At 38.1% G+C, this 20656-nt stretch overlaps 1 protein-coding gene across 4 annotated transcripts in view; it reads left to right on the top strand.

Annotated features, from left to right (window-relative positions):
- The window catches only part of LOC122565387 (proprotein convertase subtilisin/kexin type 4-like), a 45400-nt gene extending 32412 nt beyond the window's left edge, over nucleotides 1-12988 (top strand). For 2 of the 4 annotated variants that reach the window (XM_043721317.1, XM_043721318.1), the window contains 3 exons: nucleotides 2833-2957; nucleotides 6558-6677; nucleotides 10862-11424. In XM_043721317.1, the coding sequence (XP_043577252.1) occupies nucleotides 2833-2957; nucleotides 6558-6677; nucleotides 10862-11406 (790 nt within the window). In that variant the 3' untranslated portion in view covers nucleotides 11407-11424. Of the gene's footprint in view, nucleotides 1-2832; nucleotides 2958-6557; nucleotides 6785-10861; nucleotides 11425-12872 lie in introns of those variants that run through there. The other 2 variants (XM_043721320.1, XM_043721319.1) reach the window with 2 other exon arrangements.
- The last annotated feature ends 7668 nt before the right edge of the window (nucleotides 12989-20656 follow it).

The raw sequence follows: 20656 nt of genomic DNA, 5'->3' as shown, positions 1-20656 counted from the left end.
AGGAAAGATATAAAAGAGACCTAAGGGGCAACTTTTTCACGCAGAGGGTGGTGTGTGTGGGGGGAATGGGCTGCAAGAGGAAGTGGTGGAGGCTTGTACAATTGCAATATTTAAAAGGCATTTGGATGGTTATGAATTGGAAGGAAATAGGGCCAGATGCTGGTAGATGGGACCAGATTGGGTTGGGATATCTGGTCAGCATGGATGAGTTGGACCGAAGGGTCTGTTTCTGTGCTGTACATCTGACTCTATGGCTATAATCTGTCATTTCCATATTCCCTGGCTTGGCCTCTTATGAGGTCAATGTTTACTTTTGCTATTCTTTGTACTTAACTAATAAAAGTCCTTGTCTGTGTTTTTATAATTCTTAGTTTACACTTGTCAACCTTTTTTGGTTTCAAAGGTTTAGTCCAATCCTTAAGCTCACTGCTGCTTTAGTAGCAGCAAAATACTAGAGTATGCACAAAGATTATTTTAATTGAGGAACCTGAAGGACTAAATGTTTGGAATTTGGCTAGCCCATTCAATGCATGACTGAGGGCTCATGATCCTGCCTCACTCCTCTTAACAATACCCGAATATATTTATACCCAAGATCTGTAGCAGCTCAAAATGGCAGATCACCACCACCTTGAAGAAATTAGGAATGGGCATCAAAATGCCTAGCTCATTCCATGTACAAATTTTAACAGACATGTATTTGAGATTACAAAGTAAGGCACTCACTTCACCAAACCTTTCTCACAGGTTCAATAATGGTGCAGACATGTCCTTTTTGTGCTTGGTTCTGAATTGAAGTTCAGATTATCTACACAGGAGAGTAGAGTATATGAATATTTTTTCATTGTGATAACAATAGTGTAAGTAGGATATCTTGCCTATGAATGTGAGTTTTTTTTCTGTATAATTTGTTTGTCCTTGCAAAACATGAAGTGTGTAAGTTTCCCATTCTTTTTACCATATTTCACCATTGCTGGAGAAATGTTCTGCCATAGTGCTCCCATAGCCAAAGAAAATTATTTCACAATGCCATTCCAATTTTTTTTTTTACACAGGATAGGGGAGGTCATTCCTCTGATTTTTCCCTGCTATTATGGATTCGCCAATATAATTTGCCAGGGTGGACATTCTTTTCTATTGTTTCAGTTGAAGGACTGTACCATGCATTTTACACAAGTATCGAATGAAATTTAACTGGTAGGGAGTGAGAACTAAAATGTCAATTGTTCTGGATGGTTTTATAACCATTTTAAAAATGTTAATTCTCATTTCCTTCACAATTTATTTGCATCTTTATTTATTTTATCACCTCCCATTTATAAAGAACAATAGAAATTGTGAAGATTTTACTCCTAAACAATCTACGTGCTACAAATAAATTTGACCCAAATCCCTCCCTTTTTTTCTTTTGGTTGTGTTACTGGAAATCAACTGGTGATTGGTGAATGGAATTCTTAAAACTACAATTAAATATTTTTCAACTGCATATATCATGCTGTTACTGCAGTTTATGTAGTTATAAATGTAAGACTTATTCTGAGTGATTGCAATTCAGTAGAATCTGATCCTAACTGGGAGGCATTCAGAAATGAATAATATTAATCCTGGAATAACTTTATTTCTGCTTTGTTAAAAGCAAAATTTAGTTTGGAAAGTAATCTGTAAAATTGTTTTTATCTACTCTTCTGTGGCTATTTTGGATTCGTACAGTCCTAGTATATCTTTGTTCAGAACAAGATAGGTTTTTGTTTTTTATTTAATTAGGTTTTAGATGTCTTTGGCAAGGCCAGAATTGTTGCCTATTCTTGGGTTTTCTCGACCTTTTCCAGAGGGCAGTTAGAATTAACCCATTGCTGTGGTCAGGAGTCTGTTCTGGACCAGACCAGACCAGATCCCCTCAAAATATTAAGATATACTACACCCTTTTTTATTTTAAAGGTAGATGTGAAATGCATGTTCCAGATGTGATGAGACTCATCAAACTACTTGACATTAAGCAAAGTACAATTTATTTAAACACTAATTAACATCCAAATAAAAGAGGAATTTAGAATACCTTTTGGAAAACTTAAGGGAATGATTAGATACAGTACCTATTACTAATTAACTATTCATTATAGTAACATCCCATAAACACACCCCTGGACAAAAAGGTAAATTCTGACACTGGTACTGATATGCAGTTCTCCAATTTAGGAGGAAACAACATGGAGAGATTTTCAGAGAAAGTAGCAACTCAATCATTCTCTGTAGCTTCCAACTCTCCTTCGACTCCAAGCAGCGTCTGACTGCTAAAGCTAACAAAAACTAGACCATCTGATCTGAGAACTGGCTACTCCCATTCAATCTAGCTTACTTTTTCCAACTTTTGTATTTTAAAAAAAAATCTAAAGATCTGAGTTGTTTACATGGGCCATGTCCAGTAGCCAGTTCAGTACCTCTGCCTTTACAGGCTCTGCAAAAAAGAAAACTCCAGACAAAATAGTCTTTCTGAAGTTACTGCATTGTCACAAGCTGTATGTAGGCCAGACATGAGGATGGCAGATTTTGTGCCTGTAAGTTTATTGGTGAACCCTTTATTACAATAATTGATAGTCTGTCATAGTGACCATTAAAACTAGCTTTTCATTTCAAATTCGTTATTTGAATTTAAATCCTATTAATTGGTTCAAATCCTATTGGCCATGTCTTTTTGAGTGTCATCTTGGACCTCGACTTATTTGGCCATTGGAAATAAATGGTTTTGGCGTTATTTTTCTGGTAGAAATATTTAATTGGTGAAAATATTTTATCTAATCTAACTTGGACACTAACTTTTTTTTTTAAAAAAAGACCATATGACACATCAAGCCATGGGTATAGAGACTGGACCTTCATGAGCGTACACTGCTGGGATGAAGACCCAAAAGGAATTTGGACGCTTAAGATTGAGAATAAAGGAAGTTCCACAAACACCGGTATGTTTAGAAACCAGGAGTGTTGCAATTCTTTACAACTACATTTGCGATTAAGATTTTAGGGTGGAAGATTGCATTCACTCCAGTCCCACAACTGCACAAGTCCCCATGTAAAATAAAAACATTGGTTCTGGCTACTGAGATCAATTTTATACCTTGCCTATGTTGAGTTTTAAAAAACAAAATCTAGTAAAGTTTTTAAAATACTATACTATTGAGTTTATTACCAAAACTTCAATGAAAATGCAGGAATTGGTTAACATACACTGTCAGTTATGCAAAAGCATAAATGTCACTCCTTCTAAATATTCCCAAAGCAATTCTTCAGCAGGGGGGTTTTAAAAAAAAAAAATCTGCAAAGCTTTGACTTTGAGGGAACAAAGGAACATTTTGGCCAATGGCTTGCCTTTTTGAAGGCAAATGGATAAGGCATAGAATATCTGAAGGATGTTGCTCTGGTGTGTTTGACCAAGCCATTAATCATAGATGATTGTCTCTGATGTTCCTGTGTCAAAGACCATTTTGAGATGCTCCATAATCATCTTTCAGAAGAACAAGTTTCACCCTGAACTTGAGGGTTTTCTTCTCCGCAATAGAGATCAGCTATACAACTTATTCTTGGGTTTTCTTTCAACTAAGTCAGGGAAAAAATAACTTTTTTTTCCAAGCTAGACACTGTTCAAAACAGCCTCAGCAGGAATCTGCAACCAAAAGAAATGCTTATTGCCAGGATTCTAGAAAGCGCATTTTTTAAAAAAACTCATGCCACTGTGAGCTTTCAATTATCTCTTAAGTAAATAATTTCAGGGTTTTCACAAAGTGAAAAATCCACTTTGCACAATCCTTCAAAGCTCAAATCCTCCAAAATGTACATAGAGTTTTGCTCATGAAGCACTAAAGTTCTTGACTTTTTTTTTTAATTCTCATGAGTCACCAACTTTTGAAAATATGGTTTCATTATTCCAATTTGCTTGAAGGAAGCAGTTGGCACTTTGAAAACTTACTGGTCCTCCCCATCAAACCACTCCAGTCTCCACATTAATCTGAATTATTCTTATGGACTCTTCCCAATTGTTGCTTTGACACAGTGCCAGGCCTATAAGTAAAAGACCTGATCTCAAACACACTGACAGCAGTGGCACTGGAAGAGTCCACGTGGTCCCTTGTGTTACACTATATACTTCCTTCTCTTGAGTCAAGTAATTTTAAAAAAACATTGTTCCTTTTTTGTGAACTAGGCCAGACCACTCAAAACATTCTTAAGCAGGCAGCCCAGACTATAACTTTTGCAAGTTGTACAGTGAACTTAACCCTGTTTAAGTTAGCGAGGTTGACTACCAGGTTTGAAACCGACAAAAACCTTATTCATAAAATTACGCAATGAAACACCAAGAACAGAATAAAGAACCCCCTACAGAACTGACTATCCAAACTAGGCTTAAATATACTGTTCCAAATATACGCAACAGCCCCAATAAGCAAAGCCCTTAAAACAATACAAAAAAGGTCCAATGATTACAGATTTGAAGTTAGGGCAGAAGTGCGTTTCCACACAGCTTACTGTTGAACTCCCAACCAGTTTTGGACTGAACTAAACAGCACAGTGGCTCCGTGGTTAGCAGTGTTGCCTCACGCAGCGCGCACCTTGGTCCGATTCCAGCCTCTGGCATCTGTCTGTATGGAGTTTGCACATTCTCCCTGCGTCTGCTCTGGTTTCCTCCCACAATCCAAAAATGTGCAGGTCAGGTGAATTGGCCATGTTAAATTGTCCAAAGTGTTAGGTACGTTAGTCAAAGGGGAATGGGTCTGGGTGGGTTATTCTTCGGAGGGTCGGTGTGAACTTGTTGGGCTGAAAGGCTGTTTCCACACTGTAATGAATCAAACTTAATCTAAACTGTTCAGCTAGAGAGCTGACCACTCTCCTTTCATTCTACAAGTCACTTTGGAAACATGACCACTTTGGCCTGAAGTCTCATCTTTTTACATATAAACAAAAGGCCTCCTCAAAATCCTTTTCATGTCAAACCAGTCTGATCCAAACCTGGCCTTATTTATTACCCCTCTGATGAAAATCAAGAACAGAGTATTCTTGAGCCACAGAACAGCTTTTAGGGTAAAAAAAAAAAATGACTAGCTTTGTGACATCCTCCATCCTTGAAAACAAATTTTTTCATTTACATTGCAATTTATCTTTTTGGACCAAGATTTTGAATCATAACATTAATTTCTTGTAGCACCCTGCACTTTAACCTAAAATGAAAGAAATACCTGGACAGGTAAATGGAATCTCCATTTATAATCTCACCTAAAACGTCAGTACTGCACTGCTCTGTAGCATACTGAAATACCAGACTTTCTCTAATTTAAGAGGCCGTAGTGTTTGACTGCTTAAAATGAGTGGAATTTTTTTATTTTGCTGATCCTTTCTTATCTGATCTTTTTTGAAAATATATGTACTTTTTGTGGTGATTTGAGAAATGACATCTTTTCAGTTAAGACTTCCAATGATGAAATAGTGCTTTTCTGTTAATATTCCCATAAGTCTTGTTGTGCAAATACATTGAATAATTAGTTAAAAGTTTCCTTTAAGATAGTGGAATAGTAAATAAAATAGTTTAAAAATCAACATTTTCATCTGACACTGAATAAAGGTGTCCATGTTACCTGTAACCTGTATCTCCCAATTTATTTTTTTTTTGTATGCCAAACCAGCTTACTCCAAATCTACCTATATAACAGGCTATAAAAAGTGATTTTTTTTTGTAGTTGTACCCATCTGTTATATTGAAAGTTTGATACTTTTGGGCCACTCTTTTACTCTGTATTGAATTATCAACAAAATTAAATACAATGTATTTTAGTTATCTTGGTGTATTCAAATTGAATGGACATTTTCTATGTTTTCAAAGTTTGTGAGAAGATTTGTAGCTCGAGTGCTTGTTGCTGTGGTTCTGTTCGCCGAGCTGGAAGTTTTGTTGCAAACGTTTTGTCCCCTGTCTAGGTGACATCCTCAGTGCTTGGGAGCCTCCTGTGAAGCACTTCTGTGGTATTTCCTCCGGCATTTATAGTGGCCTGTCCCTGCCGCTTCCAGTTGTCAGTTTCAGCTGTCCGCTGTAGTGGCCGGTATATTGGGTCCAGGTCGATGTGTTTGTTGATGGAGTTTGTGGATGAGTGCCAAGCTTCTAGGAATTCCCTGGCTGTTCTTTGTTTCGCTTGCCCTATAATGGTAGTGTTGTCCCAGTCAAATTCATGTTGCTTGTCGTCTGCGTGTGACTTTGACTGGGACAACACTACCATTATAGGGCAAGCGAAACAAAGAACAGCCAGGGAATTCCTAGAAGCTTGGCACTCATCCACAAACTCCATCAACAAACACTTCGACCTGGACCCAATATACCGGCCACTACAACGGACAGCTGAAACTGACAACTGGAAGCGGCAGGGACAGGCCACTATAAATGCCGGAGGAAACACCACAGAAGCGCTTCACAGGAGGCTCCCAAGCACTGAGGATGTCACCTAGACAGGGGACGAAACATTTTCTTTGTTTGTCTCTGGCTAAGAAAACTCAGCATATTTCTTTCAATTGATCTTCCATAGGTGTTCTGTCCTATTTTAAGTTGCTCTTGTATGGTACTGACGAAAACATGATGACAAGACGCACCAAGAATACAGTGATAAGCCACTGCATCAACTGGAATGAAGATGGGGTCTGTGAAGGTAAAATACGTAATTCAAAGTTGAGTCTTGTGATTCTTGGATTAAAGCAGTATTTGATGAATTCATCACCATGTATTGAAACGTTACCTCCGGAGAGAAAAACAAAGGTAATGTTGTACAAGTTCATCGATTTTTGTCATTATTTGGACCATTTTTTTTAATTGCATGTAGACTAACCAAAAAAAAATCTTGTTTTTTTTTCTGGTGTTGATCATTCTTCTGGTTGATTTAAAATCAAAAATGAGTTTAATTTTTAAGAATCAAAAAATTTAAACTGAGTTTTGCCCACCACTACTTCCCTTTTGATTCACTGTCCACTTATTCTGACTTGTCAATACAATACAAAGTTAGAAAGAGATTCTTATTTATTGTACTCTAGCTAATTGGAACATTTGTTCTCATTCAGAAGTGGAAGAAGAATATTGAATTTGGTTATCAATACACTAATTTATTAAACTAATATAAACCAGTACAAATTATATTTACAATTTGTTTTGGCTATTCTTGAGTGAAGATAAAAAGCTTAATCAGAAATAGTCACAGCTTTTCCTAATATGCTATCGTGAAGTATTCTTGATCAATCCTGATTGTCTAGCAATATTCAAACGCCTAAAACAAGTAACTACTAACTAGACTGTCAAAAGGCAAATCATCCTGGCTTTGTTTTCTCAAAGCTGATTCTACTCCAGCAGGTTTGATAGCTACATCTGCAATTTCTGGGAAAAAATCCCAGAATGTCAGTCTCCATGAATTTTTAAAAAAAGAATGGCTTGACTTTGTTCAATTTTAGAATATTTTTGAATGATCTGGAGACATGAGCCTCCTTCTACTGAAGCAATCAATCTACACCCATCCAGATTTTCTCCTCTGGTGTGCATGTCATCCAGATATAGTTGATCTTTAAAAGTTGCAGAAAACTAAGTGTATATAGCTTTAACCAAGTGAATCTTGTGCACAGCAAAGAAAAATCGAATAAGTAGGCATTATGTGAGACTAATCTTCTGTCATATGAAGTAGTACATCCCTTAGAATGTACTTTGCCTCATCTGTGAAATGGGATATTGAAATCTCATCCAAGTGTAAGTATGAACCCACTATGTATCACCACATCGATTTTTCAAAATGGTCATACACATTGTCTTTTCCTAGAAAGAAAAATACATAGCGAGAAGGAATTCCTCTCACTGCACTTCTGAAACCACTCAGGCCACTTGAGTTGATTAGTTTGACAAAGGATGAGAAATTATAAATATTTAGCTACTGGAAGAAACCATGCAGACAGTTATAACTAACTGATTTTTTTGCTTTTCTCTTATTGTTAACACACCCTACCCTTTGCACATTATAGAATGGTCATTAATCTTCAAATATTTATAACATGAATAAAACATGTTGGAAAAACATTGAATGGTTGGTTTATTGTGCATTGAAACTATTGATGGCCAGGATGATTTGCGCACAATGAGCTAACAAATCTTGTGTTGCTGTGAAATTGAAGGAACTTCCTGTTCACTGCATCCACCTGGCCAGTTTGAAATAGCAACATTTTTGTAAGCCTCTTACTTTGTTCATCCAATGAATAATAAGTCATTATACAATGATCTGAGCTGGGTTTCTCCCAGTATGGATAATTGTTTCCATGTTGTAGTTTCCTACATGGTTGCAGCAATTCAAAATTGCAGTTAAGTGGCAAAATGGAGAATGAGTAGTTAAAATGTTGCTCAATGCACACCTTTTTGATTTTTAAGCACTGGCTTAAATTAAACGGTTTTCATAAGACTACTTTCTCTGTACTATTATTAAACATTTTAAGGGCTGAGGACTTCAGTTAAATCTATTAATAACTTACAAATGTTTCAGTCATTCTCTTTTTTTTGAAAAATGAGATTTTGTCATCTCTGGTTGCCTCTGTTCTTCACTCTCATACTTTGATTTTGCTGGTTCAAGATTGCTACTGCTATTTAAAATGTTAGTCAAGATTTATCCAGTTGACCTCCATTTTTAGAATGGAACATTTTGGTCCTGATTTTTCTTAATCCCTGGAGGCGACAGCAATCAACACTCTTACAATGAGCTAATTTGCAGAGATCTCGTGATATAACATTACAGATTTTTTAACACCGTTAGTTGATTAAATTGATATGAAGTGTCTGCCTTGAACCACCAGCTCAGCGTTAATTGCAGTACTATATTTAGCAGTATTTATATTGCAGAGGAGTCACCGAGGATTAATAAAAGAATTGTACTGTTAGTATTGGTACCTGTTAGTATTGGTACCTGTTAGTAATTTCAGGTGTGCATTAAATATTTTCTTCTGGCCAATTGCTTTTACATTTAATTAGATTTTATTCTTTTTTTTAAATGATTGAGTTTACATTTACTGCCTAATACATAGAAAGCATGGTCCATAGGAAATGGGAGCACACTTTTTAAACCCTTCTAGTCTGTTCTGCCATTCAACTCTATGAAGACTGGTTTTCTACTTTTAACACAATTTTCCCACACTATCCAATATTCCTCAAGTTCTTTATCAAGAACTCTGTCTGATTTGAATATACTCAATGACTGAATCTCTACAGTCTTCTGGGGTAAAGCATGCCAAAGACATTCCACCTTCTGAAAAACCTCCTCTGTCTTAGAATATGGGTGGGCCAACTAGGACTAAGAATTATTTCTGACTTGTAGACCCCACCTATCCCCAAAGCCAGGGGAAACTTTCCTGCATCTATCCTATTGGGCCGTGTAAGAATTTTGAACTTTTGAAAAGAATTTTCGATGACATCACTTCATTCTTTCAAACCATTTTGAGACTGTCTCTTCAGGATGATCTCACTATCCTGTGTATCATTGTAATGAACTATTGTTGGATGCCATGTGACCAGTTTTATAAACCAATACTTGGAGGCTTGCAAATGACTATGCTTTTCTCATCCTTTCAGAAGGCAGATTGATCACTTTAATCAATGATACAGAAATAAGCTCATTTATATTCAGTTAGCAATAAGTAAATTAACAAATGCTCTTATGGTGAACTGCTCCTATAATTGACGTTTTTAAAAAATGTCACGTTAATCAATTTAGATGCATTCTTCTTGAACTCCGATTCAATTGGTTCTGAACAAAATCAGCACTTGGTTTTACTGGTTTATTTTTCATGTAGTCATAAACAATTTTTTTTTCTTCTTGCATAGAAGGACAGGCTTGAATTTCCCCACCCTCTTTTTAGCTTCTATCCTGGATGATAGAATTGCAATTAATCTGGATGAAGTTTACAGAAATGTCTTGCACTTGAGATGGAAATTGTAATAAGCTCCAGTTACTTCATTTGATATATTCCACATCCTTCAGTTTGTGGATTTAATTCCTTTTAAGCCAAATGCAACTAGGTAGTTTTAATATTAAGGATCTCCATTATGAGACAGTGTGCAAAATGACAAATGTGACTGACCTAATGCTAGGAAGGAAATTGTCATAGTTCCTGCTAATGTTTTTAATCCACAGCCTCTTGCTTAAAATGCATATATGTGAATACGGTCAAGATACTAACATGAACAGAAATAGCTGGAGAAACTCAGCTGGTCTAGCAACATCAGTGGAGAGAGAACAGAATTAACAAAGTCCAGTGATTATTTTTCAGGGACTCCGTGTTCACTGCTTTCCTCTCCACAGATGCTGCCAACCTGCTGAGTTTCTCCCATTTGTTTAGTGCAAATTTCCAGTATCTACAGTTCTGTTTTGTTACTGATTAATATTTTTGTCATGTTCACATAATGAAGGTTGTCCATGGTTGAATAATTGACATGCAAATAAAAATGTAATTTTTTTGAAATTAAATAACAAGCTTCTGCTTAATTTTTACCAAATATGTAGGCATTTATCTTGTTTAAGAGTAAAGAAGGGGAATTGTAATAGCTGAAAACAGATTTATGATTACTGACTTGCTGTCAACAAATATTACTTGAAATATATTCTAAATCAAATTATGCAAAACCATATTCGATCATAGAAATACTTGCACATTCACTGTAGTTGTTCAGTAAACTATCAAATGCTGTCCTGCATATTTGAAAATGGGAGTTTGTAAAACTTCTAACTCAAACATGTTTGTTTGAAGAATATTTTAAATGTTAACTTTTTTGAAAAGCTTCAACTTAAAATTTCTCATGGATTCTTCTCCCTTACAGAATGCCAAGGTAACTTTGTCAACTTCGGACGTCTTTGCCTCGTCACCTGTCCTCCACATTATTACAATGTTTCAAGAATTTTAAATAAAACAATGAGTGGTGTTCGCAGAAATTTCACAGTGGATACCTGTGCTCCTTGCCATCCATCTTGCTATTCCTGTGATGGCTATTCTGTAAATAACTGTCTGACATGCCCTCCATTTTCTAATTATGATGAAAAGCAACAGTCTTGTTCACTTCCTATTTATCCAAGACATTTTGGTATGAGTGAAAGGAATAATCAAATGGATGGGCTTCACAAAATTGTTGTGGTTGCAATCCTTATTGGTGCACCTGTTGCTCTGATATGTGGTGTAACATCGTTGTCATGGTTGATACTCCGTTTAAGTAGGAGGCAGACAGTAATGGTAACCACCTCTGTGCCTGGAGCCTCTGAAACAACCCAACTGCATGTACAGCGTGACACTTCAGATGAGGGAACTGGAAGCAGTGAGACGGAGTCCACGTACTTTATCACACGGTTTGATCAACGACCGGATCATTAAAAAATATTAAAATGCAAATCAGTAGTCTTTTTATTTCAGCAGTCTGAAGAAAACCACTTGATTCATTTTGTCATTGGCCTAGTTGAATGTAATTTCCAAAATTCCTCAAGTGCTAAATTTAATCAAGTGTCACTTGTCAAAGGTGTCAACAAATCTAGGAATACAGATTTCTGCAGTAATTAAAGGAGCACCTTTTTTGATGTAGACAATTCAAACTTGTTCAAATGCTCATGGATTTTATTATCTAATAGGTGTTTTGAGGTTTTAGTCCAATAGACTATTCAAAATATGTTGTTCCTGTTCATAGTTTGGTAAAAGTTTTATAATCGTCGGTTAAAAAGACAAAACTGAACTTCATGACACATTTCACTACCTTCACAATTAGTCCTAAATACTTTAGATTTATAATTATTCCAAACTATAAATCTCTATTGAAGATTTATCTAATAGATTAACTTAATATTCTGATAAACAAAAAATTTATAAATAAATGCCTTTGATTTTGGTGTGGGAGCAAATAGGTGGAACTTCAAATGTCTCAACTTGAGGTTTGTTTGATTTGTAATGTAACTGAACAAAAGACAGCTGGTGATAAATCCTCTGCCCAAATTTCTCCTGTTGTCACCATCAAAGGTATCTCCTGTCCAATACCATTTTGGAAGAAGGTGACCACCATTGACTAATAGTTATCAGTCTTGGCAGAATTTTCTTAACTGTTTCTGTCTTTCCTCTTTTTTTTTCTTGTTGGAGAAGATTTGATTTTTTTTTTTTCCCCACTATTTTCAGCTGATTGTTTTGTCAAATGAAATTTTTGGTGCTTGGTCAACTGTAGCTTGGACTGACTCTCCTGTGCAGTCTTCCACTCTTGGTTAATGAAGCAATGTAACTGGCTTTTCAGCTTCCTTGTGCAATCACATAGCAGAAGTAGAAGTGCTTGCTTTTGCTAATTCCTTCTGGTGTTCAGGCCATTGCCTTATTTTAAAGCACACCACTTCAGATGCTGTTGAAGTAATTTGTGATTCAGAAAGGAAAGCTTGCAGCCCCCTTTTTGAGGACATTGACCTGGTGGATGAGGTGGTGGTGGTAAGAATGTCCATCCCTTTTCAGCTGCCTGTCTGCCTGGACCCGGTGAGCAATGCTGCATCCTGGTTGAAGTAGGATGCTCAGCATTGCAGAGAAAAATAAAGATCCTTTGAGTTCCAGAAAGGTAGGTGTCACCATCTTCTCTCTGCTAATGCTCACTCTAGGAAACTTACTCAATCTAACTTCACGAATACAGATGCCTCTTGCCAAGGCTCATGAGCTACGATTTTCACTGTCATCCTCCAAACTAAACCCTCTGTCTTCTGAACTTCCTATTTTATTCCCTGGGCCACCATACTCTCTGTCCTGCTCATTTATTCTCCCCTAATTGTTGTTCCATCCACTTCCACCATGCTAAGTTCCTCACTTCTGTCTCACTGCAGGACAAATCAGCCCTCAGCTGGACCAAAGCTAGGGCATTGGTTGGGGAGAGTTCTTGACTCCATGTGGCAAACATTCTGTAGCTGGCGAGGCACACACCTATTGAGGAATGGGGAGCTTCAAAAATCAACTAACCCGGTAAACCTCATTTGAACTGTGCTACATTTAATCTTTTTTTAAAAAAATATCGTCAATGCTAACTTAATCAATGCATGATATCTCTTTTTATGCAGTCATTAATAGCACCTAGTCTACCTCTGAAGAGTCTAGTACAAAGACCTGTACGCCATATCCTAATGAGGAAGAAGTAACTGAACCTTCAGGAAGAACTACTAAGGCTTGCATCTGCACCTTCCACCAGCTCAGATTCCCCTCAAAAGCTTCTCTTTTCAGACATAGACACAAGAACATAATCTGGTCATCATATTGCTGACACATCATTGCTGATTGAAAAAGAAATGCTGCAGATCACTGGCACTCAGGACATTCAGATGTCAGGATATTCTATCTGCTCCAGCTCAGGTAGAAGATGATTCCATTAATAACTTTTGTCAAAATGCACAAACAGGCATAGGATCTGCAGGCAAATTTGTTAGAGACACTTGGTAAACTGGATTGAATGATTCCTCCATTACTACCACTACTGTATGTTTGGTCCTGGTATTCCTGTTTGGCTCCATGGATAAATTGGTTACTGTCACAGATGCATGTGTCTGCTGGATTTATGCTTGGGCTGTACCTCACTGGTCCAGCTTACAAGTATTGTAGATGGTCAGGGGCTGAGGCATCTGAACCTCATGCCAGGTGCCCCTTTTCTGTGACAGGGTGATGCCAGCTGCTACCTAATGGGGAGGAAGATCACCCCTTTTTCCCCCCCCCCCCCCCCCCCCAACACCCCACACACCTTAGCTCCTCTGCAGACTCCTGATTAAATCACATGTGAGAAATTAGCTGTCCCTTTAAATGCCCCAAGGCTGACAGAAGTTTCTCTCTCAAGCTACTGTCTCACTGACTGCAGATAGATTCCTGACATCAGGTGTTTGGACACCGCCTCTGAACATGAGGTTTCAGTGATATTTTTTTTTTCCTGTGGGAATGTCAAAAGTTTAGTTATTGAAGGAACTCCTTAGCCCTCATGTCTATCACAATGAAACTTCATGTCGTGCCCTTGCTGCATGGCATGAAAACCTCCTAAGGATGTCATTGTCAAAATAAGGAGCTCTGAGGTTTGTAATGTTATCCAGTTGTCCTTTGGGTATATGTGTAGGCATACTTGAATCATGAATGTTCTTCTGATTAAATAGAGATTGAAGCCATAGGTGGCATTCCTTAAATAGTAGTGGCATAATAACTAACTGGCCCTAGCAGGCCTTCCAATTCTGAGGTTTTTTTTGCCCATAAAGGGAATAAGTTACTACTCCACTCAGCTTGCTCAGTGTCAGTCGTTTTGTGCAGCTATTGCATGATAACCCAAAAATGGTAAGGTTCCAACTTTTTTTGTTCTTGAGATTCAGGTTTTCTGCAGGATATTCCTCCTGTCCAAATTCTGCATGTTACCTTGTGTTACTGTTCCTCCAACCCCTATCACCTAAGGCTACCTGCCTTCTGGTTAGTCTCTTCATAATGCAACAAATGTGCTCATTTCTAATCATCCCCACCCTCTCCCCGAGCGCATAACTTCATAAATTCCGGTGTCTTCAAATGGCCTATCTCTTCCCCTTGCAGAGATCAAAGTAACTATGATCTGTGTGAACCCCTATTCCTAGAACTTCCAGTCTTCTGTTTGCTTTTGATGTTTTACAACTAAAATTACTCTGAATTAATGAAGCTTTACATAACTCTCTTGATGACCCCTTTAACCATTAGTCAGCTATCCCTTAAGTCTGACTGACCTGACCCTGTGGCAGGACAGTCCCGATGAAGCAAAGCAGAGTCCAGCCCAGCATCCAATCAACCTACTAATAATAAATTCCTGGATTGGTGGCACTTAACCTGCAGGATTAACTGTGGCCTAATTCCTGGACTCTGAAAGGGCTACATATCTGGCACTCTGACCTGGAATCATATTGACTGTGTCAGCACTTCTATGCATTCATAGTATCCCTTGATCCCACTAAACACTGCTTCCCTTTTGATTTTCATGCACCTGCATTTGCCTGAAGCGCGTATGTGATTGCCTGCTGGTATATGCTACAGTTGCAATGTTGAGACAGCACTGTGCTGGACAATGCTATATCTACCCTTTGACTATTAAGTGCTCCCAACTGTGCTTGCTTTTCATTCTGCACCCAAAAACAATTCTGGTAAAAGGCAGAGTGAGTGTAAAAGCTAGCTGGGAATCATAAGATGCATTCTGTGCTGATGGTTTTTCAGACTGAAGGCTCGTCACCAACTATGTTCCACAGGGATTGGTTCTGAGTCCTCTTGCTTTTAATTTTATATAGATGATTTTGAATGAGGGCATGGTTAGTGATTTTGCAGGTGACACCAAAATTGGTGTAGACAGTGGGAAAGATTACAAAGTGATCTTGATCAAATGGGTCAATGGGCTGAAAAATAGCAGATGGAGTCCAATCTAGATAAATGTGAGGTATTGCATTTTGCCCAAGGTCCTACCATTTAATTGTCTAAGTCCTACACCTGTTTGTTCCAACAATGTTGTAGAACAGAGGGATCTATGGGTTCAGGTACATAATTCTTTTTGAAATTTGCATCACACAAGGTGGTTTAAAAAAGGATTTGACAAGCTGGCCTTTGCTCAATTGCATTGAGTATAAAAGTAGGGAAGTCGTGCTGAGGATTTTCAGGACATTGAGGAGTACTGTGTTCCGTTCTGGTCACCCACTTAATATTCTGTTTTTAAGTTGGAGAGTTCAGTGATTTACCAGGATGTTACCAGATATGGAAGGTTTGAGTTATAAAGAAAAGCTGGGACTTTTTTTCACTGGAGCATAGGAAATTGAGGTGTGACCTTCTAGAAGTTTACAAAAATCATGAGTATAGATAGGTTAATGATTGGTGTCTTTCAAGGGGGATTTCAAGATGAGGGGAGCATGATTTTAAATTCGTGGAGGGGGGGTGGGGTGCTTTTAGCCAATAAAGGATTGAGGCTTTTGTACTTAAATGCACACATTATATGAAACAAAGTACATGAGTTTATAGTGCAGATTGAAATTGGTGGCTATGATAATATGGGCATTGCAGCAATAGGATCAATGCTGAGAATGAAATACCCAAGGTTACATGTTCTATCGAAACGACAGAGGGGGCAGGGTTGCTTTCTTAAGAAATTAAATTAAATTAAATTAAATTGTCAGCAAGAAATAAGATATAGTTAGAAGGTGGAGAGTTGAGGAAATGTGAAAGGGGAAAACCCCTGATGGGAATTGCGCACTGTCCTCCCAACAACAGATAGGATGTGGGTCAGAAAATAAATCAGGAGATAAAGGCACTCTTAAAATCATGGGGACTTCAAATGCAGCTGGACTGGGAAAATTATATTGGTAACAGGTCCCAAGAAAAGGAAGTTGTGGAATGTGTTTTTTTTTAATTTTTTTGGAGCAGCTTCTGGTAGAGCCCATAAGAGGACGGACAATTCTAGATTTGGAGATGTGTTATGAGGCTGATTGATTAGGGAACTTGAGATGAAGGAGCCCCGAAGGAGCAGCAATCTCAATATGATAGAATTCCCTCTTCAGTTTGAGAAGAAGAAACTGGAGTCTGATGTTATGGTATTAAAATTGAGTAAAGGAAGGAGCTGCCCAGAAGGGGAGCTGAGCAGTGGAGTAGCAAAGGCAGGAGTTTGAGGGTGATTTGAGAGACTTGAAGCAGAAGTTCATCCTGAGGAAGAAATATACTGAAGGGAGGACAAGGCATCATGGCTGACAGGAGAAGTCAGGGACAACATAAAAGGAAAAAGTGAAAATTTAATGGGAAATCAGAGGCCTTTCAACACCAATAAAGGATAATCGAAGCAATAAAACTGAAAACAGTAAAATGAGGATAAGCTCTTCAGTAATATGAAGGATTACAAGAGTTTTTAAGATGTATAAAAGTTCAGAGGCAAAATTGGACATTGGACCTCTGGAAAGCGATGCTGATAATGGGAACAAAGAATTGGTGAAGGAACTGAATTATTCTTCACAGTGGAAGACACTGTCAGTGTACTAGAATTTCGAGAGTCGGGGGCATGGGTGTGTGTAGTGGCTATCACCTAAGAAAAAGGTGCTAATGAAGCAGCAAGGTCTGAAGGAGATAGCGGTGGAGGTATTGGAGGCATTGGCACCTTTCACGAATCCAGAGAGAAATCGCTAATCTAACACCCTTGTTTAAGAAGGGAGGCAGGGAGAAGACTGGAAGCTATAGGCAGGTTAGCCTGAGCTCTCTCATTGGTAAGATTTGAGCTCATTAAGGAAGAGATTGGGGGGAGTACTTCGAAGTGCATAGTTGATTGAGCACTGCTTTGTCTCGGGAAGGTCCTGCTTGACAAATCGGTTAGAATTCTTTTGAGAAGATCATGAGCAAGTTATACACAGCCAGTGATCGTGATTGATTTTTATACTTTCGGAGGGCCTTTGGTGAGGTGCCATACAGGAGGTTGCTAAATAGGAACCCAAAATGTTGGGGGTTAACTTACTGGTGTGGATAGAAGGATTGGCTAACTGGCAGAAAGCAGAGTGGGGATAAAGGGATCCTTTTTCAGGATGGTAACCACTACACACTGACAACGTGGTTGAAATAACGGTGTGGGCATTGTTGCTATGTTTGCAGATGATGCAAAGATTGGGGAGGGTGGTGATTGGTAGGAAGAGACAGTTGTTGAAGTGGGGTAGCTGCAGAGAGACTTGGACAGGCTAAGAGTGGGCAAAGAAGTGGCAGATCTTTAAGATGGTGCAGTGAGCTTCTGAGCTGTTACTCCTCTGCTCTGTTCCTTCTTTCAGCCTTTTTTTCCCCTTTTTTTTTCCCCTTTTTTTTTTCCCCTTCTCCCTTTCCCTGCATTGGTGGTGAGTTAAGCCAGCAGGATGACTCAATGGTCTTCAAAGTAGTGAGTCCTATGCGGACTGGAGTTGAAACCCAGTGTGGACTTGTCTGCTTTTCTCCCCTCCTTTCTCTGTCGTAGAAGGACTATAATTCTGAACTTTTAACTTTTTTGTTTCTTTTATTTTTCTAATTATACCTAAGATTTTGTACCGACACTTTTTTGTACTTTATGATGACTTTGTTCACCTTTTCACTCTGCATATATCCCCATACTTGAATCATATGACAATAAAGCCTAATCCTAAGTAGAATACAATATTAGAAGTGAGGTCATGCACTTTGGGAAGTAGAATAGAAGTGTAGATAGCCCCTAAATTGGGAAAGGCTTTAGAAATCTGAAGCACAAAGGAATTTGGGGGTCCAAGGTTTAGGATTCTGTTAAGGTTAACATGCAGGTTCAGTTGGCAGTTAGGAACACAAATGCAATTTTAGAATTAATTTAGAAAGGGCTAGAATACCAAAGAAGGGCTGTTTGCTGAGGTTGTAGAAGGCTGTGATCTGATTACATTTGGGACATTGAGCAGTTTTGGGTCCTGTATCTAAGGATGTTCTGGCCTTCGAAGGGGTCCAGAGGAGATTCACAAGGATGCTCCCAGAAATGAAAGACTTGTCATTACAAGGAGTGGTTGAACACTAGGTCTGTACTCAATGCAGTTTAGAAGAACGAGAGTGAACCTCTCAAACTTGCAGAATGCTGAGAGGCCTGGATAGCGTGGACATGGAAATCTTCTCATTAGCCTGAGAGATTAGGATGCTAGAGCATGGCCTCAGTGAAAGGATGATTCTTTATAATGAAATGAGGAATCTGTAGAACTTGCTGTCACTGAAGGCAGTGGAGGCTGTCATTGAGTATATTTAACAGGTTCTTATTAGTAAGGGGATGGAAGGTTACAGGTAGAAAACACAATGAGTTTGAGAAACATCAAGCGTGATCTAGTGCAGATTCAATAGTCTGAATGAAATTAATTTATTGTATTGTATAATCAAATTATGCTAGTTTTAAATATTGGATTTTATATGACAAACTGTCACAAAACACATTGGCTATTTTCCCATTGTATAAATCTAAAAATCATGAAACTGTTATTAAATGCCTATTAAATAATGCAGTTTATCAGTGACATTGTTTTTATTTCTAAACATGTTTCTGTTTAATAAAACATCACATCTGCTCTCTCATCTCATCTCATTTGTGACAATTCATTTTCCCAATGAAAATCCATGAGCTCTAAATGAGCAAAAGGAAGTGTAACAAATACTTTAGGGCTGAATAATGCAGGTTGTATTGTCCTTTTCACCTCTGGGGGTCTTGATTTGATTCCACCTTCCACCATTGGACTGTATATAGTCTTCCTCAATGACCCAATAATTTTCTAATGCAGACATGCATCTGGCTGTCGATCTGACTTTGGGGATAAAGAGAGATGTTCTGTGTCCGGGCAGAGAATATTGATATCAAGAATGTCAGTGGGAGGAATAACATCACAGCATGCACATTCTATGTTTTGAGGAATTAGTGCACAGGAAGTTTATTTATCACATTGCATAAATCAGATCCAAAGTATTATATGGGGATGCTTGGTTTTTGCACTGGTGATGGCAGTGAAAACAAAAATAATTCTCCAGGATTATACTATCAGGGGAAGTGTATGGAAGCCCAAAGTTGAATAGCAAACACTGACTTTTGAAAGCATGTGCAGCTTGGCTTTCTAAGGATTTGCTTAGTTGACTGTGTTTTAGGAAGGGTTGAGGCTATTCTCTTTTGCAGTTCAGAAAATTGAGAAGTGACTTTTTTAGAAACCAAAGATTGAGGGGCCTCGCTAGACGAGATCTGCAGGGATGCCCCCTCTCGTGAGGGGTTTAAACCAAAAACATTTATTATCTTTTTCCTTTTATTCCTTGATATTGTTCATGATGGATTTCAATTGGGAATAAGAATTATGTCACAAATGAGATGTGATGTTTCATCAAACAAGTGTGGTTTTATAATTTTAAAGTCACTAATTTTTGGAGTGTATAAATGCCCATTAAATCATGCAGTTTAATAATAGTTTGGCTGTTGCCTATTATATAATGTTTTTTAATAATTTGGGGGAATCCAGACTACAGGGACAGTTTGGAAATGTCCCTCCATCTAAAATGAATGCGAAGTGTGTTCTGAAGATTTGTTATCCTTCCACAGAACTATGAAGGCTGGATCATTTAATATTTTTAAGACTTAGTTGGATTTCTGATCATCAATGGAGTCCAGAATTATAGGGGGCAGGAGACCGGCAGGGAAGTGGAATTAAGTACCTGGTCCAATATTATCGAATCATGGAGCAAGCTTCAGGGGATGGAATGGTCTACTCCTTTATCCCATTCACCTCCAGAATTTGTATTATTATTATTACCAATTCATAGCTTCTGATGACCAGTTTGGATACAATGGGTTCAGTCAGTAGATAACCGGTTGAGATTACCTAAACTGATAGGACAAGGGTCTTTCATTCTTTTTGAATGAAAGCTGACTTATTCTCTCATTCTCGCTGTATTCTGTTTTATTGGAAATCTGTCATTGAGAATTTTTTGTGCTTGGTTGATGCAGCTGAGGTCTGCATTTGATTGAGCATTCACAGGTGGCTTTTGAGCCTCATCTTAGCCTTGCAGATTCTCCCACAGTGAAGATGTCAGTTTTTAGCTGATCGAGGTCATAACAAATTATTTGACGTGAGCAGCTGCCTCCTCTCTTGTCATTTCCTCTCAG

The sequence above is a fragment of the Chiloscyllium plagiosum genome, chromosome 31, assembly GCF_004010195.1.
Source record: "Chiloscyllium plagiosum isolate BGI_BamShark_2017 chromosome 31, ASM401019v2, whole genome shotgun sequence".
NCBI classification, from domain to species: domain Eukaryota; kingdom Metazoa; phylum Chordata; class Chondrichthyes; order Orectolobiformes; family Hemiscylliidae; genus Chiloscyllium; species Chiloscyllium plagiosum.
This window is presented reverse-complemented; position numbering and strand designations above follow the sequence as displayed.